Below are 25,601 nucleotides of genomic sequence, written 5' to 3' on the forward strand. Positions count from 1 at the left end.
GACTGCCGGGGATTAGATGAAGCAGCAGGCGCCATCCATGGCACCAGAGTTCGGCTTTCAACCGAATGAGTGTGAGTGGACAAGAGGTGCGGTTCTCCCTGGCTATCCTCCCACACCTCACCTCTTCTGCAGTCATCAGAAAAGCCATGTTCTAAAATACGTGGGTGGGGAGAGGGAAAGAGTGCTAGCAGCTGAGTAGCTTCCCTTACCCCTCTCCCAAGAGGGCAGAGTATACCTGCTCCCCTCACATCTCTAGATGACAACTGAGTCTGCGGGGGGTGGTGGTGGTTGTACTGTGTTTTGTTTTGTTTTTTTGTTAAGTATGTTACTCAATTTGGAAAACTGCTACGGACCCCTTAAATCTTAGCCAGATCCTAAGAGGCAAGCAATTAGAGTAATGGAACAAAATAACGGATGGCTACTTTGGGGCCTCCACCATCAGCCTTTAAAAACAAAAAACAAACAAACAAAAACCCTACCTGGAGAAAAACAAACCACCACCAGAACTTTCGAATAATTAACTCATACCTAATACAGCCCGAGCCAAAGGTCAGGGTCAGAACACGGAGGACCTGTTAGCAGTGGTGGTTCGATGGGCCGCAAGCCACCCAGGGAGCGGGACAGCGAGGCTGCCCAAGCCTCTTTTGGAAATCAGTAGAGGAAACTGTGGCCCAGAACTACAACTGCTCAAGAACTTGCTCAAAAATTAGACCTGTCCTTCCCCCATCCCCAGGAGAACACTTAGGGTTTTCTTATGTCAGAACTGTCACACAACCTACTTTTCAGGGAACGCCTTGGTTACTTCCCTAGAAGTCAGAGCAAAGGCAAAGGCTTCACGTAAAAGTGAGAACTCCCAGGACCTGTACACCCCCTCTCCACTGGGCCAACCCTTGTTTAATTCCTAGAATTCAATTCCACATTCTTTAAGGGTCGACAACTGTCTTGGACACAGATTTTTAGAGTGAATATACACAGGACACTCACAGGACTGCCTCTCTCCCAGTGTCCAGTGGCTCAGCCTCAGAGAGGCTGAGAAGCACAATATGTTATTCACTAAGGCAACACTCCAACGTAGAAAAACCCTGTTTGGGGGTTGGGGGGTTCCCTCCAAGAAGGGAGAGAATAGCACAAACTTGTGCATATATTCCTTCCCATCACGCCTTCCCCACTTCATAAGGGATCCCTACCCCGTAACAGGAAAGTGCACAGCAGTGAAGCAATATTTTCCCCCAAAGAACATTTAAGTGTAAACATTTGCTGCAGTAGGTATAAAGCAGGATGTACTGGAATCTGGCCCTAAAGCACTGGTACCAGAACATGCTGTGAGCCACCCTTTCCCTTAGTCTTGCCTGGTCCTTAAGGAAGGGAGGAGGGAGAATGACACACAGTGACAAGGCCTTGGGGTTCCGGTGAGTCCTAGTTGCCACCCAAGGCCTGAATGGTGTCCCAGCCTCACCCTGTGTGCAAGGGAGACTACGACCACGAAGGTGCACACACCCTAACTCCCAGAAGGGAGTGGAACTGAGCTAGCAAAGGAGTCACTTGGGGAGTGGTAGAAGGAAGGAAGGGAGGGAGAAGGGAGGTCCCCTACTTCCTTCACCTGAGAAAAAAGGGCCAGGGGCTCAAGCACCTGGAGCAGGAGAAGACAGATCCCAGACATTCTTCAAAACAACCCTTTGGCCCCCTGTTCCCTCCCCCAATTTTCCATGTCTCTTGCCAGCTCTTAACCATTTCCAACCCGGCACTGCCTCAGGTAACACATATTGTTCAGACTGAATGAAGACTAGATCTCCCTTTCCCCTCAAAAAGCATTGTGATGTCAGATTATCTCAACCTGCCACCCTGCGGTAGGTGGGGCAACGGATAAGTACGCCACCCCCACCGATGAGGAAATTCAAGCAGAGGCTGGTAATGTGCCCAAGGTTATGCCAGGCCCCACCCCAGGGACAGCCTGGAACAGCTGCTCCTTTCACCCTTTCCCATCCAGACAGGCCGGCAGGCCGAGCCCCAGGGCACCAACTCACACCCTCCAGAGGCTTCTAGTCACTCTCTCCACTCGTGCCCCCGTATTCCTGAAAAAGCTCCACCAAGCCCACGCTCCCAGAGTCCTAACACCATACACGTCCATTTCTGTAGAACTGCAGATGACAGAAATGCAGAGATCAAGGGTCTTGCCCAGGACCACGGAGCTGGAAGAAAATGCAGATCTCCAGAACACAGCAAATGCCTCTAAATCCAAGGACCTCCCAACCCCTTCTCACACAACACCTTTAAAGGACCCCCTCCCACACACACCCGCTCGACGCACCCCCTTAGCTCTTCCTGCACACACTCAAACCTTCTCATATCAGCTCAGAGCTCCCCATCTCCAACACACACGACACCTTCTCTGGGCCTTACACTACTTTTGAGCTCCCTTTCACTACTGTGGGTCCCTCCTAAATTGCTTCCACATCCCAAAGTGCCACCTGAAAACAGACCCTGCCTTAGGAGCTCTTCATGCTCCCTGGTCCCCCAAAAGACACAATTCTTCCTGGAGACTCATCTCTTCCTCCCACAACTTTTGCTCCCTTCACAACACAGATCCACTTCCAGTCCTGGGACTGCATCTCCAGCTCCAGAAATTACCCCTCCCCACTAAAAACAAACAAACAAACAAACGAAACCTCCGTTCTCAGTCTATCCATCACACACTTCCTTCCTAATGAGACTTTCATTTTCCTAAACTAACCTCCCTCCCATTATCCGCCATTCCAGCTCACATTCCCTCCCACTAATCTCACCTTTTCTAGCCCTTTCCCTCAGGCTCCTCCAGCCCTTTGCTGCTCTTTTCAACCTCCCATCAGTTCTTCAGAAACCTGGCCTCCAACCACTCCAAATTCTCTATACCTCCTTTGGCCTCTCCATCCCTCATTTATTCCTCTTATTCCTCCTCTTCCTATCTCCCAATCTCCTCTACTTCCCTTTAGAACGCGGCACCCCCGAATAAATCTCACCCCCTTCAAAAACTTATTGGAGGCCCGTGACTTCTCTCTTCAGACCCCTAATTCCAGACCTCCTTCGCGCCCCCTACCCATCCTCGCAACCAAGCCCCATGTCTTTTCACACCCGCTTCTTTCCTCAGCCCCTCTTCCTTTCCTCTTCCCAGTCTCCTAGCCCTCCTCCTACTCTTCAGACTCCACGATCCCCTCCTTACTACTCCTACTCCATTTCAGACTTCCAGAATCTTCATCCTCTTTAGAACACCCCCACCGTGAGTCTCCCAAATTCCAATCCTCCTCAGACCTTTCTGTACTCCAAATTACCCCCTCCATCCTCCAGCTCTTCTTCAGACTTCCCCGAACCCTAATTCTGTACTGACTCACGAACTCCGGACTCCCCCATTTCTCTCAGGACCCCAACCCATCCTCTGACCTTTCAATCCCGCCTCAGACCCCAATTCCATTTTAGATTCTCCAATCATCTCTTCGGTTTCCCCATTCCTCGCCCCGACCCTCCAATTCCTTCGAGATCCCGGTGCCCTTTTTTTTTCTTTTAACTTCCATATTCCTTACTCTGCCAATTATTTTTTCAGACTCCCAATTCCTTGTTCAAGTTCTGCAATTCCTTTTCAGGACTCCACACCCCTTCCCAAACCCGCCAATTCCTTCTCAGGACCTCCAGTTCGTCTCAAACACTTCCAACCCCCTTCCCGGTCCCCAGCCTCCCTGGGAAGCCCCACTCCAGCCCGTCCCGCCCGCAGGCCGCGCACCTTGCGCTGCTGCTTCTCCCAGGCCGGGTCCAGCAGCAGGTCCCGGTCCCAGTCGTCCTCCTGGGCCATGTAGTCGCCCATGCTGCCCCCGCCGCCGGCGCCATTGCCGGCGCTGCTGGGGCCGTACTGGTACGACTGGTTCGCCGCGTGGTAGTCCACCATTCCGCCGCCTCTCGCTCGCCCACCAGTCCGTCCGCTCCCGCCTCAGCTCCCGCCCCTCTGGCCGAGCTGCTGCCGCCGACGCCGCCGCCGCTTCAGCTGCTTCGGCCCGCCCTCCGCCCGCGCCTGCGCACTGCCCGCCGCGCTTGCGCGCCGCGCCGCCTCCGCCGCCGCCGCCCTCCCGCGCGCAGGCGCCTTCAAACCAGAAAGGCGCTGAGACACGCCGCCCTGGGGAAGCTCGGCGCCTGCGCAGAGTCCACTCCCCATACCCCTGAGCTCTAGTACGAGCCACGCCCCCTCGCCCGCGTGAGCGCGCCCGTTCTCCGCGTGTGGGCGGGGCCAGGTCATGAATGATTCATAAGGCGCGTCTCGCCTCCAGGCCTTAACCCGCTTAGGGGTGGAATGTAGTCCCGCTCTGCAACACGAATTCAACAACTACTAAACACCTACTGTGTGCCAGGCCATGTTTTACACATTGACACTAAACAAGGTAGACAAAAATCCCTGACTTCGTGGAACTACTTTCTAGTGAAGAGAGATAACAAAATTTTAAGACATATATATGGTATATTCTAAGATGATTAATGTTATGGAGAAAAATCAAGCATGAGCTGAAGCGTAAATAAAATAGAATAGGCTTCGCGGAGGAGGACGTTTGAACAAGGACCTGAAATATATACCAAACGGACATGGGGGTTAGGAAAATTGGAATAGATATTGGCTGAGTGGGAAGGTAGGGGATTTTTTTGGACTTGTTTATCTTTATTCATTCAACAAACGTTCACTGAGTACATATTGTGTGCTAGGAACTGTTTTTGGGTGCTGAGGATACAATGCTGAGTGATACGTGTGATTAGTTCTTAAGTGGCTAATACGGGGGGGACGATAAATAAGCAAACAACTGACATTGCTACATTAATAGGCACCTCAAATTTAAATATCTACAGCTGAGCTCCTGATGGTCACCCCCCCAAAAAATCCCAGATCAAACCCCAGTCATCCCCATCTCAGCGACTGCTCCCACGCTTCCAGCTGCATCGTTCTCAACTCCTCTGTCTTCACAGCCCACAGCCAATTCGTCAGGAAACTGTTAGTTCCATCTTCAAAGTATATCTAGAATCCACCCACTTTCCCCTGTCCCCATGGCCCCACCCTGGTCCCATCCACCCTCAACCTTGTCTTAGCTTGGACCACTGCAACAGCCTCCTCATTGCTCCCTGCTCCCCCAGCCTCTTTCCCACAAGAGACCAGAGGGAGCCTGTAAACACCTGAGTAAGATCAGGTCTCTGCCTCCTCTGCCTAGAACTCTCCCATCGCACCACACTCAGAATGCAAGTCAAGATTAAGAGGAAAGGCTGTAGTCTCCCCTGGCCCAGCCCAGCCTAGCTTTTGAAACAACTGAGACTCTTGTGGCATCAGCTAGACACAGAAGGTCTTCTATGTCCTGGTTGTCTTGGTCCCCATTTCCCCTCCCAGCTCACCTCCCACTCTGCCCCTGGCTGAGCTCCCGCCAGGACACACTGCAGACCTCCTTGCTCTTTCTGGAACACACGGGGCATGCTCCAGCTTCAGAGCCTTTGTACGTAGTGACACCTTGTTACCACTGCCTGGATCACTTTCCCCAGATATTCGATCCCTAGGGCTCTCCGCCTCCTCTCCTGCAGGTCTCTGCAGCAACATCACCTCCTCAGGGAGACCTTCCCTCACTACTTTATTTAAAGTAGTATCCCACACTTGCCACGCTTTACCTTTTCCAGACTACTGATCATCGTTGAACTTACTACATGATTATTATATTTATGTCTCCCTCCCAAGAATGTCAGCCTGTGAGAGCGGGCCTCTTTGTTTTGGTCATTGCTGTATCCCTCCCTAGTCCTTGAAGCAATGTCTGGCTCAAGAAAGAAATTTAATAAACCCTAAGTGAATGAATGAATGGACTTAAAACCATGGTGAGAAATTTGAAATTTTTTTTAATGAAATAAGATTGACATCCAATGGATTTTATTCTAAAGGTAATGGGAAGTTAAGGGAGGATTTTAAGCAGGGCTAAGATCTGATTCAGCTGTTCACAGGGTGCCCCCGGCCACACGAGGGAAAAAGGCTGTAGAAGGTGGAGTGAGCACAAGGAGACCAGTGAGGAAGCTGCTACAATTGTCAAGACGTGGGTGGACAAGACCAGGATCTTGGAGCAGAGAGCCATGGCACAGGGGCAGTGAGAGGATTTGGGGAACTGGAGCCGACATCACTTACTGCCATGAATTTGATTAAGGGTGGGTGAATGCAGGAACGAGAGAGAAGAATCGAGATGCAGGATGGCTCCTAGGTTTTGGACCTGAGCAACAGAGGAGTGTAAAAATCTTTATTGAATTCAGGGAAGGTCTTGAAGGGAATGGCTGTCAGGGAAGGTAAGAAGGTGAGGGTTTGAGCTGGACCAGAGCAGGAACTGGCCGACTGCATGAAAGGGGATTGTGTCACAGGTAACTGGGGTGAGGATTAGAAAACACGGCTCCTTCAGGTACGGGAGCTGCGAGGATCTCTCCCTAGCTTTCTCAAAGACTCTAGAAGAGATCCAATGGGAAGCAAAGGAAAGAGACAAGGCCCGGGCAGCAGCCCATTTTCCCAGGAGATGCCAGGGCCTGGCCAAAGACCTGGGAGTGTTGGCAGTCGCTAAGGCTGGCTGAGCTGGGCTGGGCTGGGGCAGGCAGCCTCTTCCTGCCTGACTTGGTGAACAAGCCCAGGACTCCTATGCTGGGCCTGGTCAGCAGGGAAAGGCCCTCGGGCGATGGGCCATCTGCTCCTCCCTGCCTCTCGCTGTGATCACTGAGAAACCTCCCAGACCTAGGGCACAACAGAGACAGGGCAATGTTTAAACTAAGGACTCCCTTAGTCAGCTGAGGTCATTTCCCTGCAGCCATCCACAGCCCGCTCAGTAGTAGCAGCTGCTGTCTGTTGAGGGTCAAGGGTCAACAGGGCAGAGGCTCAGAGGGGCAGGAAGAGACCGGAAGGGGCGCTGAGAGGGATATGGCCGATGGGTCCTAGTTTTAGGTTCACCAATTCCTCACCACTTCTCGGAATTCTCCGGAAGGCAGTCAGAACTGATTAAGGGCTGTGCCCCATTATGTATGCTACTTAAGCAAAACAAAGAAGGCCGTGTCCTCCCAGGGTGGGAACCTGAACAGATACTGGGATGTCTTGAAGTGACTAGGAAGCAGCTGAAATAGCAGCCCTGAACCTGAGCAAGCAAGACAGGTGACAAGTTCAAGACCTCTTGCTGCGTGCCAAGGTGCTCTGGTCATTAACTCACGGCAGCTACCAAAGCGAGCACTCCTGCAGCTGGAAGACTGAGGCGAGGCGTGGGGTTAACGAGCCCAAAGGCCACTAGGCTGGGGCCTGATCTCAGGCAGTCCTCCACCAGAGCCTGGCCTCTTTGCTGCTCAAAGGACGATCCTCTTGGAGCAAACGCAGGTTGGCAGAGAGGGACAGGATGTGGCTTCCAAAGGAGACAGTCATTTCCTCTTCCCCGCTGGGGCCACGGCCAGTTGTGCAGGTTGTGTCCTACACAAGGGCACCTGCCAAGTGAGTGAGTGGGAACTGTGCCCACCCCGAGGGGGGCCTTTTGATAACCACACAAATAGGATAGCAGCATCCGTCTCGCTCCTGCTGCCCCCAAGAGCTGGCTCCCAGGCCTGAGCTGCAGAAGTACACTTTGTCCCCAGGATTTGGACACACCCTAGTTCCTGGCTCCTGCTCCAGGTTTGGAACCCAGGGCAAAGGGTGACCCGCCCTGCCCTGGCTTCCCAAGTCCCTGCCCAATGGATGGGTGTGAGCGCAGGTGGATCAGGCAGGGTTGTCAGGGCTGTCAGCTTGGGCACTGCCACTGCCCCCTCTCTGCAGGCAAAGTTCAGTCATAGGAGAATGAAGAGCTCCCTTACAGGCAGCTGCCAGCCCACACTAAGGACTACATCTACCATGGAATTTCATTTCCTCCATCTTTCCCCAAAGGTAGTTCCTGCTGTCCGCACCCGCTTCCTCTAGATAAATAGGCATAGAGAAGGCACTAGCCTAAGGTCTCTCTGCCAGAATGCCTGGAATACCTGTGTGTAAAATGGGAAAGATAAACCCAGTTAAGGATCAGTGACATGAGCTAGGCTTCTAGCAGGTACAAGCAGGAGATGGGGGCTGGGGTACATGGCCAGGCTGAAAATCCAAATTTTCTTGTGAAGTCTCTCTGAATAAGAACGCTGGGGACTAGTTTGCAACCTTGGGGACAAACTCTTCTGAGTCTGAAATTAACAATGACTCCTGTTTTCTATGCACTAACAGGCAAGGACCTTGTTTGAGACCTTTACTGGCAAAGGTCATGAAATCCTCATAACCAAGGACACACAACGGGTTGAGCAGCATCCAGGATTGGCTGCGGCCAGAATCCTCCCCCATTCACCCTTCCAGCCACTGCCCTGGGCCACTAGTGCCTGTACCTGCCAGGCCCAAGGGCACAGGTGTGCCTCCCCCCACCAGGAACCTCAGGCTGTTTCACAAAGGCAGAAAAGCCCAGGCTAGGACCAGCTGCAGGGCTGGGCTCCTGTCTCATTCACGTCTCCTCCTTCTTGCTGACTCACTCACGGACACCTGACCTACACTGATGACAGGACAGGTCAGGAAGTGGGGGGTGGAAGGTCCGCTGCTGAGGCCCAGCCGGGGAGGAAGTCAAGCTGCGAGCAAGGCTTTCTTGTATATATGCGCCTCTGCATACGATGGGGTTACATCCTGATAAAGTTCAAAATACCATTAAGTTGAAAAGGCATTTAATACGCCTAACCACCTGAACATCATAGCTCAGCTGGCTGACCTTAAACTGCTCAGAACACGTATATTAGCCTATGGCTGACACTGCCCAGCATCATGAGTTTTGTACCACATATTGCCAGTCCAGGAAAAGAACAAAGTTCAAAACTGGAAGCATGGTTTCTACTGAGTATTGCTTTCACAAAACTGTAAAGTTGAAAATCATAATTCGGGGACTGTATGTACAACTCAGTGGAAGGAGTGTGATGTCATACATAGTCCTCATGTGGTTAAGAGCCAGCTAACCGCATTGGAAGGGAAAAAAGGAGGTAGAAGCCCTGCCACTGGGGGTTCCAGCAAATGGCCAGCTCCTGGGCGCCCTCTGGTGGGCGAAGGGCAGGGGCAGGAAGCCAATGAGGAGACGACGAGGCTAAGAAGTCAACGAATCTTTATTAAACGCCAGCAAAGTTACTGGGAGGAGGCCATGATGCTGGACACACCTGTTGAGAAGAGAAGGGGGGACCAGCATCAATGTGAGAAGAATGGGAGATGAACCTAGAGGCAACGACCACAGCATCCAAACTAGTGAGCAGCAGATTACAACCCCCTTCTGGGCCTTAGTCACCATCACAAAAGCAGTTTGAAGAAGTCCTTAAAGAACTGGACTCTGAGGTAAGGAGGTCTAGGTTCAGATATCAGCTTTGCCACGTACCAGGTACATCAGCTTCCCCATCTGTACAAAGCATCTACCCACAGGAGCACAGGATTGAGCGACATGATTAGAACAATTCCTGGTACTGAGTGTTATTCATTGCTATCATAACAACACACTTTTTGAAAGATACTGAATGGTGGGCCTGCATCTCCTCCCTGCAGAACCCCAACACGATGGGCACATTTCATTTAGAGCAAGAGTCCACGGTCCCCAAGTGTGGAGAAGACGGTTCACTCAATTTGGTTCCTCAATGAAGTACCACATTAACTGGTTTGTACTGAGAAACCACACTGTACCAATGTGAACCTTTAATGACACCCACCTTGAAGGGTGATATGAGGACCCAACAACTTAAGTATAAGGAACTACGATGTCACAGTATCCCTCATAATTATTGGTACTGTCTTCCCCACTTTTTAGATGAGAAAACCAAAGCACAGAGCAGTGAAATCACTTGCCCAAAGTCACGCAGCTACAAAGCAGAGAACCAAGATCCCCAACCAGCCAACTCGGCTCCAGAGCCTGCACTTTCTGGTGATTGTTGCATCTCAGCAGACGCCAGGGCTGAGGCCCGGGAGCCCCGAGGACAAACGACAGATAATGAGATAGAGCCCCTGGGACCAGTAAGGGTGTAGGGACACGTCACAAGGCTCCTCCAGGCCCTGGGAAGTCTTGAGTGCAGCGGGGCATGACACAGAGCCTGGAAGTCCCAGGGGAGGACACCAAGCACCACCTTGTCATTCCTCCCTGGGTGGCAGGCCTGTGACAGAAGAGGTCAGCAGAGTCTGGCAGATGCAGATTTCCCAGCCCTGAACCAAAACAAATCACTCCAGGTCCTGGGGAGCCCCAGCCCTGGTCTCTGTGGAAGGGCTTCCCCTTAGACCCACAGCCTGAGGCCTCGGGCCACCACTCACTGTCAAAGTCAATCTTCTCCACGATGTTCTTGGGCTTAATGCTCTCTTCCTGGCTACAGATGAAGATCTGGCCCGACTCATCAGCACTCCAGCCGTACTTGCTCATCCACACCTTTAGCTGGCTGTCTGCAGGTGACACAGGCAGCACAGGAGCTTCAGTTACTCAGATCCCACAGCCCCAGGGGGCCTGAGAGCCAAAGGCCAGGGCACCCTCCTTGCCCAACTGCTTCAGAAGCTACCGATATCTTCTGTCTGGGCAGCAGCAGCAGCCAGACTGTCCCTGGGCCAGCCCCGCGGTGATAGTTCATTATCCAAATGGCCGCCAGGGGGAGCCTTTTCGCTTTCAGACCCTTACCATCACCTGGGCTTTGTTTCAGCTTTTATTCTATATTCACCTCTTTTATCTCCCAGAGCAACTATTGGTTCCTAATAACAGCAGTATATTTACTTATTTGCTTTCTCCCACAACAAACACGAAATGTTTAAAAACCGTATCAACACTACCACTAACAATAAGCCTATGGCGCCAGGTTTGAAATTTCTTTGCAGTTCTTTTTCGCTCTTAGAAAATATGCCACTTGGGATGTAGGACCAGACAGTGTTACTGCTACTTGAAAGAATTCCTGTATAATTATCTCCAATTTGATACAGATTCATCTGCTTCTTTTTATTTTCAAAGAGTTGTTTCATCTTCTTTTGACTTAATTTCACTTCTTTTTTTAAGGACAGTTTCTTTAAATATTTATTTGGGGGAGGGGACACCTACTCAATTGGAGGTCTTTTACTTATTTTTTTACATGAATTCCTGGGGAATGGGCTCCAGCAGCTCATGCTCCTTTCCATTCATTCTCACAGTGTGTTTTTCTGGGTGGAGCAGGCTGGCGTTTCAGCTGAACCCAGGCACCTTCCTCTTTGGCTCCCTTCTTTCTTTGATCATTTTCCTTCACACATTTCAGGAAGCCATCTCTGCTCTTAGAGTGCTTAATATGCTCAATACGTACATTAATTCTCTCGGCAAGAATCGTGCCCTTAACTTGTTTATTTACATCAATGCCAACTGCATGCTGGGTAACGCTGTAGACTCCTCCAGTTTTGCCATGGTAACACCGGTGGGGAGTGCTTTTTTGAACAGTGACCATTCCCTTGATGTCTGCGATATCACCTTTCCTGAGGCTTTGCATGTTCATAGCCAAAGGAATAACTCCATGTTTTCTAAAAAGCCTAGAGAACACATAGCAGGGGCCTGTCCTCTTTCTCTTTGTGTTGGCCATTTTTGATGAATTACTGAAAGATGGAGGTTCTGGCCAAAAGGCTAATTTCATTTTCAAGTAAGTAAAACACCTATCTGATATAAAACGCTTAGTATACTGCCTGACACGAAGTATCCAATAAAAGTTAGCTTCCACTAAAAAACAAACAAACAAAAAACCAAAAACAAACATCCTACAAAAACTACCTAGATCAAAGGCAAAACTAAGGTACTCAGAGAATCTCACCTTCAACCTACCCCTCTCCCGCCTGTTCTCACCCCTCACTTCTGCCCCATTAGTTTCCAAAAAATTTTCCTTCCTGTTTATTTTTGCAAAAATGAGCAACTACTTTATACACACATACACACACTATATATTTTTTCTTTTTGGAACGATCTTTCAACAACATAAATTGGTCACGTCCCTCCCTGCTCAGAACCCTTCTATGGCTCCATCTCACTCGGGGTAAAGGTCAAAGTCCTCAGGAGGCCCCGCTTTATCTGGAGATCTCACTCCTACCGGCACCCCTCTGCCCTGGCTCCCCGCAATTCACTCTGCTTCAGCCACAGGATCCTCACATTTGTTCTGCCCTCGGGCTGCCCGCATCATTCCACCGAAGCAACGCCCTGTCCCACTCTACAAGCTGTCTTGAAAGACTTGTCACTGGACACGTACATCTTAATTTGTTATCTGCTATACTACCTCTGTGAGAATAAATCTGAGCCATTTTGTTTGTTCACTGCCATGTCCCGGGGGCCAAGAACAGTGTCTGGCAGAGTAGACATTCAATAATTTATGCAGAACAAATGAATGAATGTCATTGATCTCTCCCAAAGAAGGAGATGTCTTAAACAGAGTCTTTACTTCATCCCTGGGCTGGGCCTTTGCTAATGAGCGGGCGAGGCTGGGGTGCGTCCATCGGAGGAGCTGGCTGAAGCCCACTGCCCTGACCACCCCAACCTATTAGACTGGCAAGGGGGACCTGGCAAGGGGGACCTGGCAAGGGACTTACCTGTCAGGTCTCCGAGCATCTCAGCCAGTAGCCAGCGATCGATGTGCTGGTAAGTGATGCCCACGACATGGCAGATAACTGTGGATGTCAGGTACAAAGATGGTAAAGAGCCCAGAACCCTGCCACTCCACCTTCCCCCTGCTGGGGAGCCCGGGCTCAGGGAGGGACTTACATTTCCGGACAGAATCTTCAAAACCAGTTATACCTTCCAAGAGGTCCATGTTTTCGTCCAGGGCTTGCTGTGAGAGGGGTGACAATGTTGACGATAATGTTAATGTTGCAGAGCTGGGTTTGACCCTGGCAGGCAGAACTCACAATCCCAAGAGAGGGGATAGACGCAGATTAGCTAACTGCACTCAGCCACGTCCCCTTGCTGTTTCACTGAGAGAAAAGGCCTGCCACGCACGGCCCACGGGGCCCTGCGGGGTCTGACCCTCACCTGTGCCCTTCCCCCCATTCACCCCCAATCCAGTCACGGGGCCTCCTCACTCCCTCAGTCGCGCCAGGCACCAGCCCACCTCAGGGCCTCTGCACTGCCTGTTCTTGTGTCTGGAACTCTTCTCCCCCGTGGCTAGCACCCTCACTTCCTTCAGATCTCTGCTCAAATGTCACCTTCTCAGCAAGGGCTCCCGCCAACATTAGTGGGGGACATGAGGAAGCCACAGGATGAGGAGGAGCAGCCAGTGAGGTGGGAGGAAAGCCAGGATACTCCTGGAGCCAAGTGATGAAACGGTTTGAGGGAGCAGTGGATGACTGCCCTGTCAAAGGGGCTGACAGGACACATAAGACGGGGCCTGAAAACGACCTACTGGGCCCAGGATCAGGGAGGCGTCTGCTGATCTGGACAACAGCAGTGTCACGTAGCGTTCATGTTGGGAAAGAAGGTTGTCACCAGCCTGAGGAGTGATGGTCACTTGAGTGAGCATGAGGAGCCAGGGACACCGAGCACAGCCAAGCTGTCCCAGGAGCAGGTGACCGACAGCCGCGAGTCGCCTGAGACTGAAGAGTTTCCAGGAATGTGGGACTTCTAGTTTTAAAACCAGGAAAGACCTGGGCAAACTGGGACAGCCGGTCCCCAGAGGCTGAAGGGGAGCAGAGAAGGGGGCAGGAGGCGGACTGCGGGGGAAATGTGGAGGTCAGTGAGCACTCTCTTTTTCAGGCTAGAACTAACGGCAAGGGAGACGTGTTCGATGGTGACAGAAATAACCAAGAAAGGCCACATTTGCTGTTATGAGACAATGGGGAAGACTGCTGTTGTGACACCACTAAGTGGGCACAAGGGAAAGGGGTCGGTGCACCAGAGGGGTAGGGGGCGGTGGCCTGAGATGAGAGGGACGTGCGTCCACTAAAACCGAAAAGTGCTCGTTCGGCTGTGATGGACGTCAGGGCCAGGCCAGGGGCGTGTGTGAGGTCTCTGGCTGCTTCCATCTTCCTACGTAGCAGGACGCTGGACCAGAAGCTGAGGTGAGAAGGGGGCGGGGGAGCAGGCGTGCAGCTGTCCAGCAGAGCCGGGGAGGGACCCACTGAGGAGGAAAGCAAAGACTAGGCCGCGAGTTGCCGAGGGCCATGGACCTGAGCTGTCACAGCCTTGACGGCCTTCTCTCCAGCCTCGCTGATCCTCTCGGATATGTGTATGGGGGTGCGGGGTGGGGGATGGGAATGCACAGCTTAAGCTAAAGGAGGAAGCGGAACAGAGGACTGGGGGCGCTGGTCAGTCGGAGAATATCGGCTTGGAGACCTCAAAGGGGTGAGCTGGGAAGCTAGGAGTGGTCAGAGGGTGGAAACGTCTGACATTCATGGCCAGAGGAGGAAACGATCTCTGCTACAGACAAGTCTAGGGCAGCGGTTCCCACTTGGGAAGCTGCAGGAGTGGAAGAGCAGGGCAGGGAGAATGTTCAGGCCATGGAGGTTCTTTGCTGGAAAAACGTGTCAGCCCCAGCCCTGTGGGCACAGGGGACTACCTGGGAACCCTGGCTCCACGTGAGGATGACAATTCCATGCAACCACGTTCACAAAGCCCTTAGCACTGGGCCCATCGCTGTGCATGATCAATCAGCGTGCGTGGGCCTTACTTATAGCAGTCCACCGTGTGGCGTGGCCCAGGAACCCACTCCGCCCCTGGACCCAAGAGAAGTTACCCAGAAGGCCTGGAAGTGGCACGTCTCCAGCAGGTCTCCGAGGTACAAAATCTGCCGGATGGGCCGTTCTTCTTGCTGGAGGAGGCCACGTTAAGGGCAAATGGTCACAGAGCCCCGGGAGGCTGCTGCTGAATCCTGGACCAGCCCTTCCTGCCCACCTCCTTCTGTTCACTGCAGCTGGGTTGTAATGGCAAAAGGTGACAGAACAACCTGATGCAGAACCGTGCGCCTAACACACACACCTATGTATCTGCAGGATCTGGGGACAGGTCCCCAAGAGCTGTAAACAACTGCTGCCTCCTGGGAGGGAAGTGGGGTGGCTGTGGGACAAGGGAGGGGAAAAAAAAACCTGACTTTTTTACTCTACACTTTTTTGTACTTTTAGTATCACATGCCTATATTTTTAAGCCACCAGAACAGACTCCTGGGGAAGGTGAACAATCTCTCAGGCAGGCATTCCCATGGACCTACCTGGCAGAGAAGGCTCAGTGAGTAAGCTGCCATTTCTTAGCCACTAATGGGCAGGTAGGTGTGACAGCCCTGGGACTGTGAGTGCTACAAGCACAGGGCCCAGCATGGGTGGGGGACTCTGCCAACTTTCTCAAGTGATTGAAGAATAGCTGGAGGCTCATCTGGCCAAGTGTTGGACCAGCGGCAAAGCAAGCGGGTCGGGTGTGTGGGGGGTGGGGGACCCAGTTCACCAATTTTCATTTAACATTTTCTCACCGAAGGCCAGTACTGGGCCAGGCACCGAGGATATATACGCTCATGGGATTCTTTCTAAAGCATAAATCCACCCCTATCACTCTGCAGCATTAATTCCTTCCAATATGCCTTTTCTGAGTCTGAAATCCACTTTGAAGTCTGTGGCATGACTATGCCCAACTTCTTCTACGGCCTCCGAAAGACGGCAATGAGCTCTGCTTTTCCTCCAGGCCTCCTTACATACTGTTCCTTCTGCCTGGATCTGTCTTACCTACAGCTTCACTTAACTGATCTATCAGATGGCCCGTCCTCTGGCCCCTCTAACCCTATGCCCTGACTACTCCAAGCTGTCACTGACAGGGGACCTGTCTCCTGCACTGCACTGTGAGCTCTGTGAGGGCAGGGGCCAAGCCGGTCTCAGCCACCAGCGTCCCAGCCCCACCCAGCACCGGGCCACCCCTGGAGCAGGCAGGTACTCAGGATTTGTGGCTGAACTCACAGAACACTCCCCTGCGCCGCCCTTCCCGCATCCACCCAGGCCCAGGAGCTGGAAGGATACATGTGCCTGGTCGATCATGCACTTGCACAGCGTGAAATCGGTATGGGGAAGGTTGGTGAGGGCCTTTAGCAGGATCTGGGCGGTGACTGTGGTCTGAAAGAAGGCTGGGTTGAACTGGTACCTGGGAAGGAGAACGAAAACACAGCAAGAGTGGCATCTCCAGGTCCCAGAGCCTCACCAGGTGCTAGGCAGGGTGCACACTGCTTTGGCTTGGAGCCCAGGAGCTGGACATGCCCCAGCTCCGATCTCAAGTACAACACTCTCTGGCTGTGTGACCTTACCCTCCCTGACCCCACTTTCCTGCCCTGTAGACAGGGACAGTTAGTCCTCACAACCACTCAGCGAGCCAGACACTGTTAAGTGACTCGCAAACGCGTACATAAGTAGCAGGCTGGAACGATGGTCAAGGTTCTGGAGCCAGACAGTTTGGGTTTAAACTTCTCTGCGGAGTGACCTTGGACTACTGATTATAAATTCTCTGTCCATCAGTTTCCTCTCCTGCAAAAGGGGACAATAACAACCTTATCTACCTCGCAAGGGCAAGAGAGCATCTGAGTTAACAGATACAAAGCGTAGAACATAGCAGCTACCAGAGTGAGCGCTAAGCGGCTGTTACCACGATAACCTTCTACCTAGCCCCACAAATACAAGTGCTGTTATCTCCATTTTCCAGATGTCAAAACTGAGGCTCTGCAAGCTATAAAAATTACACAGCTGGTAGTGTGTGAACAAAGCACCGAGGGGGAAGAACCCAAGCATCCGTCAACAGCATGGATAATTAGGACACAGTCACACAGTGCAACACTATACAGCAATGACAACAAGCGAACCACAGCCCCATGGGAAATGGGTGGATCTCACAAACCCAGTGCTGAGTGGAAGATGCCAGATGCAGAAGAACTCACGCTGTAGGACTACATTTGTATCAAGTTCAAAGCAGGCGAACCCGAGCTAAGCTCATCAGGATGAATGTGTCAAATAAAGCCAGACCATGAGAGTATAAGAGTGGTTACCAGGGCGAGCGGTGGGGGTGGCTGGCACAAAACATGGGGCAAAGGGCCTGGGGCACTAGCAACACTCAATTTTGCAATAGGAATGGTGATCACAGGGGCATTCATTTATAATTACTTGTTAAGCTATATACAATCCCTTGGCATTCACAAGAGGTTGGTTTCAGGAGCACTTGTGCATACTAAAATCCACAGATGCCCAAGTTCCTTTTATGAAATGGCACAGTATTTGCATACAACCTAAGCACATCCTCTCATATACTTAACATAATGTAACTACCATGTAAAGAGTAGTTACACAGTATTGTTTAGGGAATGATGACAAGAATCTGTACATGTTCAATACAGATGCAACCATCGTAGGCCAACCTACATAGTACACATCAGCAACATCATACTTTCGGAGGAATATTTTCAGTCTTCGGTGGGTTGAATCCATGGATGCAGAACCCATGGATTTGGAGGATTGGCTGTATTTGTTTTATGTACTAGCCTGTATTTGTTTTGTCATTATTTTTTTAAAATCCATCCTTTCTCCTGCCCTAACTTCCTTAGCTTCCTGGTCTTGCACACCAAAAGAAGCTACGTCGTGCAGGCTACACCCAACTCCCGCTCCACCCAGTGTTGGGAGTGGTACCCTGCTGGCTGCTGGCATGGGGGAGAGGTTGGAGGCAAACACTCACAGCTTCAGGACAGCCAGGTTGGCTTCCAGATCATAGGCATTCTCCTTGGCCTGTGTCTCCACATAGCGCTCCAGGGTGGCCAGATTCTCAGGATTATACCTAGAGGAGAATCGAGATAGATGAGCTGAGAGGAGACGGACTGAGGCCAGCCACTTTATTGGGGGTGGGCACAGTAACCTGCTACTCCCCATTTCCTTTCTTCCCTTTAAATCTGGCACTGGCCACTAGCTCTACCTAAATCCTGAACTGGCTCTATAAACTCTAAAGAAACTTATCCACATCCCAGACCTGAGTCTAAGCTCTAAACTCCCTCAGAGCCTGGGATGCCTCCCCAACCTCTCAGATAACCAGTCATTGCAGCCTGTATATCTGGCCTCCTGGACATCTTTGCCATCCACTCCTTCCTCCCCTCTCCAAGCCCCCACCCTGGTCTAGCCCCATCCTAGCCTCCCTAGCTTCCGCCATCCCAATCCTGACCAATCTGCCTGTGCTTCCCCTATCATAGCTCTGACTGCTCCCAGCTATCCCTGTCTATTGTCGGTTTTGTGTGGACTCTAAACTGAGAACTCCGTGAAAGCATGGTCTGCGGCTGACTTGGTCACCTCTTGGTCTCCAGCATTGCTCAGCACTGAAAGACTTTAGTGAACGTATGTTGAATGAATGACAAGAGGGGGAAAGAAGAGAAAGATGAACAGGCACTGAGAGGCACAATGAGAGGCTGAGGAGCAGAGAGGAAACTGAGGAGCTGAGAGAGACCTTAACGCCACTGAAGAGGGGAGCTGAGTGGTAGGCAAGGCTATCTCCTGCCTCTAGGCTTTTGCAGTGCTGTTGACTTAAACATCTCCCCCAGGATGACTGGGAAGTCCCACCCCGAGCAAACCCAGGATCCTGACCACCCCTGTCATCTCCAGAAATCCTTTCCTCCACCCCGCCTGGGCAGACGCGCTCCCACCGACCGGGCTCAGACCTGTCGATACCCTTGAGCAACTTGCCCACGTTCGCTCTCATCTGCTCAAACATCGCCATAGCTTCCGTCGCGCCCCACACCCGGGCTGGAGCCGAAGTCCCAGCCGGCGCGGCGTCCTCGAGGACCGGAAGAGGAAAAGATGGCGGAAACGGAAACTACGTCGCTGTTTTCTCCCCAGCCCCGGGGCGGGTGTAGGGGAGAAAGCTCCCTTTTGCGGCGGCTACGCTTTCTGGCTGCCACGTGACTTCTCCCCAGAGGGCGCAGTCGGCGCGTGCGCATACGCCCCGCCCGAGCCGGACCCGCAGCGTGAGAAAAAGCTCCGTCTGGCCCAGCGCGCCCGCGCCCTCTCGGGGCGCGGAGGCGGGGCAAAGCTCTTCCCGGGCTTTGCGCTCTACTTCCCCGGGCTTGCGCGCGAACTTTGGGAAGGAAACGGATCTCTGACGGCGAGCACGCAGCTGTGAACTCACAAAACTGTGTTGGGATGCACGTAGTGGTCTTCCCTCTGGGCCATGGCCAAGTCCAGAGGCAGGTGCTCTCCGAGGGCCCCTTTCCCCCAGGCCTGGACCCCTGAGGTGGGCTCCTGAGCTCCGCAGTCGCCAAGTCCCAAACCGTCCCTACGCTTCACTCTAACTCCAGGACTGAGGGCCCGCCAAGCTATTGTGCTCTGCCCGGCAAGGACTGGAGTTTTAGGGGATTCTGGACGCTGCATGATTGCGCCCAGTCCCCGCATAGACTCCAGTATTGTGGATGAAGGGGAGCGCCCATGTGTGCTGTCTTAAGTTATGTGGGCACAGATTCTGCACACTACGGGCGTGAATCCACAGGTATGTGTCACGTGCTCTGGGTACATCCACACGTGTGCATACGGATATCCAGGCATGTGCACATCGACAGGTCTGCGCCCCGCACGGGATTATCACTAAGTGCATGTATGTGCCCGGCGAACAGTAAAGTCCACTGCATGAACATCCCTGTGCAGACTTGCCATCTCTGGGTTGTGGCCAAACTCGAGCACTCAGCAGAGGTTCGAAGGGGGTTTTCAGCCACCGCCCAGAACGGGGGAGGGACTGCTAAGGCGCCCACCAGGTCACACTTAAGATAGTTTGCATCTGGTTTATATTCAGCCCAGGGCTCTGAAGGTGGAAGGGGTCCCCTGGGTCCCAAGGCAAGCTGCCCCTCACAGGCTTTCAGGGCCCAGGGGACAGGGGGTGGAGCTGGCTGCACAGCCTGCAGCTAGGGCAGGAAGCGAGAGTGGGGAAGGGGGAGGCCACAGCCTGTGCAGGCAAGGCGGGTGCAGGGCGTGTGGGGAGGGAGGGAGGGAGGTGCCAGCACTTGAGCCCTGAGGCCCTGCTGGCCCCTGGGCGCAGGCCCAGCTCCGGCTGCCAGGAATGGACCTCGTGGGCCCTGACATCTTTAATAGGGACCCCCGGGACCACTACGACCTGCTGCAGCGGCTTGGCGGCGGCACCTATGGGGAAGTCTTCAAGGTGAGGACCCCCCTCCTCCATCACCCTTCAACCAGTGACCTGTGGGGTGAGACCCAAGGAGGGAAGGGGTTGAGAGAGGGTCCCAGTCCCTGGCGTTGGCTCAGCGATGCTGAGGTGGAATTCAGGGGGACGGAGACTGTCTGACTGTCAACTTCCCCTTTCCAAGGCTCGAGACAAGGTGACTGGGGACCTGGTGGCATTGAAGATGGTGAAGATGGAGCCTGGTGAGAGAGGACCCAGGAGCTCCTTCCCCACCCCACCCCTCCCATCTCCTGGAACTCTGGGATCGCCCCTATCCTCCCTCCCTGCAGTGGTTTTTCTCTTCTGCCCCTCCTCGCAGACGACGACGTTTCCACACTTCAGAAGGAAATCCTCATCTTGAAAACTTGCCGGCACGCCAACATCGTGGCCTACCATGGGAGTTATCTCTGGTGATGAGCCTCAGACCTGCCTGGGACCCAGCCCAGCCCCTACCGCACAATCTCCATGCCTAACCAGGGCACCCCACTAACCTGATCTCTAATCCTGGACTCCCATTCTAACGGGGGCAGTCCTAACTCGATCCCTAGTCCAAAGTCTCACTTTTCTGACCAAACACCTCCTAATCTAACGTCCAATTCTGAGTCCCATTTCTGACCATGGGTCCCCAAAATTGATCTCTTCATAGTAACCAACTCTGAAACTAAGTCTCCTAAAACTAATCTTTCATCATCCTGTCCTTCGGGTCCCCCAGTTTCCCTCCTCTTTCAATATCAACTTCTAAATTCCCTGACCCCCAATTTAATATCCCACATGCTCCAATAATGAACTCTGTCCCCCAGACCTGGCACCTTGGTACTTCTGTGTCTCCTCCAAACCTCTGCAACCTGTGAGATCTCTGCCCTGTTTTCTAGGTTAGCATGAGACAGCAGAGAATGCCCTGGGTTAGGAGCCCAAAGACCTGGGTTCGAGTCCAGTTGATCCTGAACACAACATTTCCTCTTTGAGCCTCAACTTCCCTATCTATAAAACAGAAGTGGGACGATCTCACTCTGGTGGACAAAGGGAGCTAGAGAGATGACAGCTGTTAAAGTTCAGAACAAGACAGTTAGCCAGAGGCTGTCCTATAAACGATAACTTATCACTATTATCATTGCTGTTGTTATTACTACTCTTGAACTGCTGTAGGCTGCAGAAGCTCTGGATCTGCATGGAATTCTGTGGGGCTGGTTCTCTCCAGGACATCTACCAAGGTAAGGGGAAGGGCAAGGGCATCCAGGCAGCCCCGTCCCTCCATTCCATCTCTCTGTCGCTGTGTTTGTGTCTCCTGGGACCTTTTTTCTGGTCCATATTTCACACAATGAACTCCTTTTCTGGGCCCTGCTTTCCAGGACCCGACAGTCCAGCCCCAATCTTTCTGCACAGTATGATCCCCTCTCCTCCCCTCCCCATCTTCCTCTGTGTCTGCATTTTCTCACCGTCTATTCGTGTGTTTGAGTATTTCTGCATTTTCGGCTGATAGTAGGTGCCCACATTTTCATTGAATGAGTGAATGAATTCCGGATTCTCTCTCTCAGCCTACTTTTCACTCTCCTGGCGAATTTGAGGGTGGAGGTGGAGTGGCCTCTGATCACCTCTCGATTTCTGATGCCCACCTCTGTCTTTGACCATCGCCCTGTCTCCTTCCAGCCCAACACCTCAAATGTCAGTAAAGGAAGGACTTTATTAAAAAGTCTTTAGGGGGGAAACTGAGGCCAACAGAAAGGAAGCGACTCACACAGCCAGACTCAGACCTGTTCTCTGACCATCTCTGTCTCTTGCCCGCCTCTGTCATTCCCTCTCCGCTCTGTCTCTTTCTCAGTATGTTGGTCTTCCCACATTTTGCTGTCTAACCATCTTTCTTTCTGTCTCAGTTTGGATTCGTTCCTGCTTCTCTGTCTCTGTGTCTCTCGGCCTTCCCTCATTTTGCAGTCCCATCACCCGCCGCTCAGAGCCCTCCCGTGGCTTCTATTTCCCTCTGAAGAAAAGCCCAGGCTCCTCACTGTGGCCCACAAGTCTGGCCACCACCGCACCCCGAGCTGAACGGCCTCATCTCCTGTCCCCGACTCCCCGCTCCACCCACTGGGCACCCTCCTACCTCCCGGCCTCTGCACTGGATCTTGTCCCCCCTGAGTGGGACCACTCACATTTTCATCCTGTCACTTCCGCAGAGTAGGCTTCACTGACCAGACTGTGTAAAATGTCACAGCCTTCCCACACATCGGTTTTTCTTATGAGTATCTCGCGTACTGTGTATTTTACTTATTTATCTGGTTTATCTGGTCTCCCCCACTGGAATGCTCTCTCCAAAGGGCAGGAATGTGTCTCTCTCATCCACAGCTGTGTCCCCAGTGTCTACCACAGTGCCTGGCACACAGGAGACACACAGTAAATGTCTGTTGAATAAATCTCTGTCTCCCTCTGTCCTCTGGTTCCCTGCTCTTTTGATGACTATCCCTCTACCTCCCCACCCACCTGTCCCATCGTGTATCTCCCCTCCCCACGTGGCACCCTCTCTGCCAGTGTGGGTGGGGGCCAGGGGCTCCTGGGGCCAGGTTTCCTGGTTCCCAGCCAACACTGCCCTGGGGTGACCTTTGCAGTGACAGGGCCCCTGTCAGAGCTCCAGATCAGCTACGTCTGCCGGGAAGTACTCCAGGTGAGGGGAGGCCTGGTGAGCCTGGGTGGGGGCAGGGCCCTGCCAGCCCCCAGGCTCTCACAGCCCCCATGCCCTTCCTCTTCTCCAGGGACTGGCCTATCTGCACTCACAGAAGAAGATACACCGGGACATTAAGGTGGTCTAGCGACAGAAAGGTGGCCTTGGTGGGTGGGGGGCCCAGGAGGTGGGAGTGGTATTTGGAGGGCTTAGGGTAGCATTGAGCTGTGAGGTATGGAGGCAAATGGTGGGCTGGGGGAGGGCGTGGTCTGTGACAACCTCTAATCCCCCCTCTTGTCCACAGGGAGCCAACATCCTTATTAATGACTCTGGGGAGGTCAGGCTGGGTGAGTATGGCTGGGAGGGTTGGGAAGGTGGACTGGCGGGTGGCCCAGGGGACGGGGAGCCCAGGTCACTCTGTCTTTCCCTCTGCCTGCAGCTGACTTTGGTATCTCGGCCCAGATCGGGGCTACACTGGCTCGACGCCTCTCCTTCATTGGGACACCTTACTGGTGAGGGGTGCCTGGAGGGCAGCTAGGGACGGGGTGGGGGACAGAGGCTTTTCCCACACCAACCTCCGGGAGTCTGCTTCTGGCTCCTTCTCTCTGCTTCTGCCTCGCTCTGTTGAACATTCTGTCTTCCCTTTGGCTCTCTCTTGAGTTTTCCATTTACCTTGGTCTCCTGGGGCCTCTCCACCTGTTTCTCTGTGTTTGTAATGATTTTTATTCTGATCTGTCTCCCTCTATCTGTCGATTTCTCTTTTCTCTGTCTCTTTGTTTCTATGTCTCTCACTGTCTGTCTCTCTCTCTTTTGCCATCTGTCTCTGTCTCTCATCTTTATTCCTGTCTTTCTCTCCATCTTTATGATTCTCTCTGCATCTGGCTCTCTCTGTGTCCCATTCTCCTTCTCGCTCTCTTCCTCCCCCAACTCCCCACACCAGGAGTCTCCCCTCCCCCTTCTTGTGTCACCCCGGGCTCTCTGAGGGTCTCTACCCCCAGGATGGCTCCAGAAGTGGCAGCTGTGGCCCTGAAGGGGGGATACAACGAGCTGTGTGACATCTGGTCCCTGGGCATCACTGCCATCGAGCTAGCCGAGCTCCAGCCACCACTCTTTGATGTGCACCCTCTCAGGTAGACAGATGGAGCAGGGCCCCCCGGGCCCAGACACCCCGCCTAGCCCTGACCCTGAACACACCCCCAACCTCCTTCCCCACATCAAGACCCCCACGCAGAAGACCCTGCTTCTTCCAAGCCCAGTCGGAGACCCCCAAGGATCCCCTCACCCCAGAAAGCCTTCTTTATCAGCCCTCTGTATCAAGAACTCCCAACTCAGGGATCCCCATCTCGAGCCTCCCTCAGTGACTGCCGTGGCTCTGTAATGTCATAAGCGGTGTTCCCTTGAAGGGGCAGCCCAGTGCATCGTAAAACCCAAGCCTCATTCTCATTCTGTCCCTCACGTGCTCTCTGCTGACCTCAGTGCTATTAGCGGCCCCTCAAGCCCCCACTGGGAGTCCGAACCACATGTTCTCCCCTTACTCTTCTAGGGTTCTCTTCCTCATGACCAAGAGTGGCTACCAGCCCCCACGGCTAAAGGAGAAAGGCAAATGGTAGGAGCAGGGGATGCGAGGGAGCGCAGAGCCGGGGCTGATGGTCTGATGGGAAAGTCTCTGGTCCCCTCACCCGAGAACTTGGTTCCTTCCTCCCAAGGTCAGCCACCTTCCACAACTTTGTCAAAGTCACCCTTACCAAGAGCCCCAAGAAACGACCCGGCGCCACCAAGATGCTCAGCGTAAACCTCCCCTCCCGGAAGCCCTGTCCAGACTCATATCCTAGAATTCCCCAGGGCCCCATGGCTCCCTAGGACAGTGATGGTTTAGTTCTTCTCCTAGCCCCTCTGCCGGGGTCCCTGAATTCTTTTAATCCTTTCAAATTCAGAATCGCCCAGTCACAGTTCCCCAGAGTTCCCTGCCTTCTCCCTGTCCCCCTACACAGTTCTCAAGCCCCTGTCCCAACCCCTCCCTCCGCACCAGCCCTCTGTCTGCTGACACCCTTTTCTCTTCCCCCAGCATCAGCTGGTGTCTCAGCCTGGGCTAAACAGAAGCCTGATCCTAGATCTTCTTGACAAAATGAGGAACCCAGGGAAGGGGACCCCCATTGGCGAGATTGAAGATGAGGAGCCTGAGGTGAGAGGCCCTGGATTCCAAAAGCCCTGGAGCTTCCTGGCCTTGCTCAGGCTGTGTGCCCTGCCTGGAGTGCCTTCCTGCTGCCTCTCTTGGAAGGAAAAAGGGAGGGAAGATGGGGAACTTGGCACAGAGGTTATGGGACAGCCGAGGGCTCCAGGCTGGGCCCACGGGATGGTGGGGCTGCTGGAGGCCATGGCCTGATGTAGCTGCTGCTCTGCCCAGCCACCCCCTGCCATCCCTCGGCGGATCAGATCCACCCACCGATCCAGCTCCCTAGGGATTCCAGATGCGGACTGCTGTCGTGAGTAGAGTTCTCAAGCCTGGGGACACCTGACCGTATAGTAGCTCCAAGAGACCCTCTTCACCCCTGTATCACTTATCACTTCCAAACAGACCCTCAGAGGCCCCATCACCACCTGCCCCATAAGGTAACTGTAGAGACCCTGCCTCTTTGACCTATAAACAGACCCCATGAGACTTCCGGTCACCGCCCTGACCTCCAAAGAGACCTCAGAAATATAGCAGACCCCCGATACCCAAATGGAACCTGCAAACAAACCCTCTATCACTACTTTGAGCCCCCACCTTCCTGATCCCAAATCCTGATCCCCAA

The 25,601-nt window shown here is 53.1% G+C and overlaps 3 protein-coding genes across 7 annotated transcripts in view; 1 reads left to right on the forward strand and 2 right to left on the reverse strand.

The window, feature by feature from the left end:
* ACTN4 (actinin alpha 4) overlaps positions 1-4,011 on the reverse strand; it is a 66,340-nt gene extending 62,329 nt beyond the window's left edge. For 2 of the 5 annotated variants that reach the window (XM_039854861.1, XM_039854844.1), the window contains exon 1: positions 3,752-4,011. In XM_039854861.1, coding sequence (XP_039710795.1) covers positions 3,752-3,913 — 162 coding nt within the window. In that variant the 5' untranslated portion in view covers positions 3,914-4,011. The remainder of the gene's footprint in view (positions 1-3,751) is intronic. The other 3 variants (XR_005651128.1, XM_039854870.1, XM_039854854.1) reach the window with 3 other exon arrangements.
* A 5,115-nt stretch (positions 4,012-9,126) lies between these two features.
* Positions 9,127-18,873, reverse strand: EIF3K (eukaryotic translation initiation factor 3 subunit K). The gene is made up of 8 exons (XM_039854898.1): positions 18,649-18,873; positions 17,682-17,780; positions 15,989-16,109; positions 14,725-14,799; positions 12,759-12,825; positions 12,587-12,664; positions 10,325-10,450; positions 9,127-9,195 (listed from the first exon to the last, which is right to left on the reverse strand). Exons 1-8 carry the CDS (start codon positions 18,705-18,707, stop codon positions 9,164-9,166), a joined length of 657 nt encoding a protein of 218 aa, XP_039710832.1. The 5' UTR covers positions 18,708-18,873; the 3' UTR covers positions 9,127-9,163.
* Positions 18,874-20,015: 1,142 nt separating this feature from the next.
* MAP4K1 (mitogen-activated protein kinase kinase kinase kinase 1) overlaps positions 20,016-25,601 on the forward strand; it is a 15,195-nt gene continuing 9,609 nt past the window's right edge. Inside the window, 14 exon segments of the mRNA XM_039855210.1 lie at positions 20,016-20,135; positions 20,302-20,359; positions 20,476-20,566; positions 21,303-21,367; positions 22,754-22,809; positions 22,898-22,945; positions 23,111-23,153; positions 23,246-23,318; positions 23,805-23,936; positions 24,350-24,412; positions 24,513-24,594; positions 24,872-24,988; positions 25,211-25,289; positions 25,292-25,416. Of these exon segments, the coding sequence (XP_039711144.1) occupies positions 20,037-20,135; positions 20,302-20,359; positions 20,476-20,566; positions 21,303-21,367; positions 22,754-22,809; positions 22,898-22,945; positions 23,111-23,153; positions 23,246-23,318; positions 23,805-23,936; positions 24,350-24,412; positions 24,513-24,594; positions 24,872-24,988; positions 25,211-25,289; positions 25,292-25,416 (1,131 nt within the window). The 5' untranslated portion in view covers positions 20,016-20,036.

This window comes from Pteropus medius, unplaced genomic scaffold (assembly GCF_902729225.1).
Source record: "Pteropus medius unplaced genomic scaffold, Ma_sr-lr_union100, whole genome shotgun sequence".
Classification (NCBI taxonomy): domain Eukaryota; kingdom Metazoa; phylum Chordata; class Mammalia; order Chiroptera; family Pteropodidae; genus Pteropus; species Pteropus medius.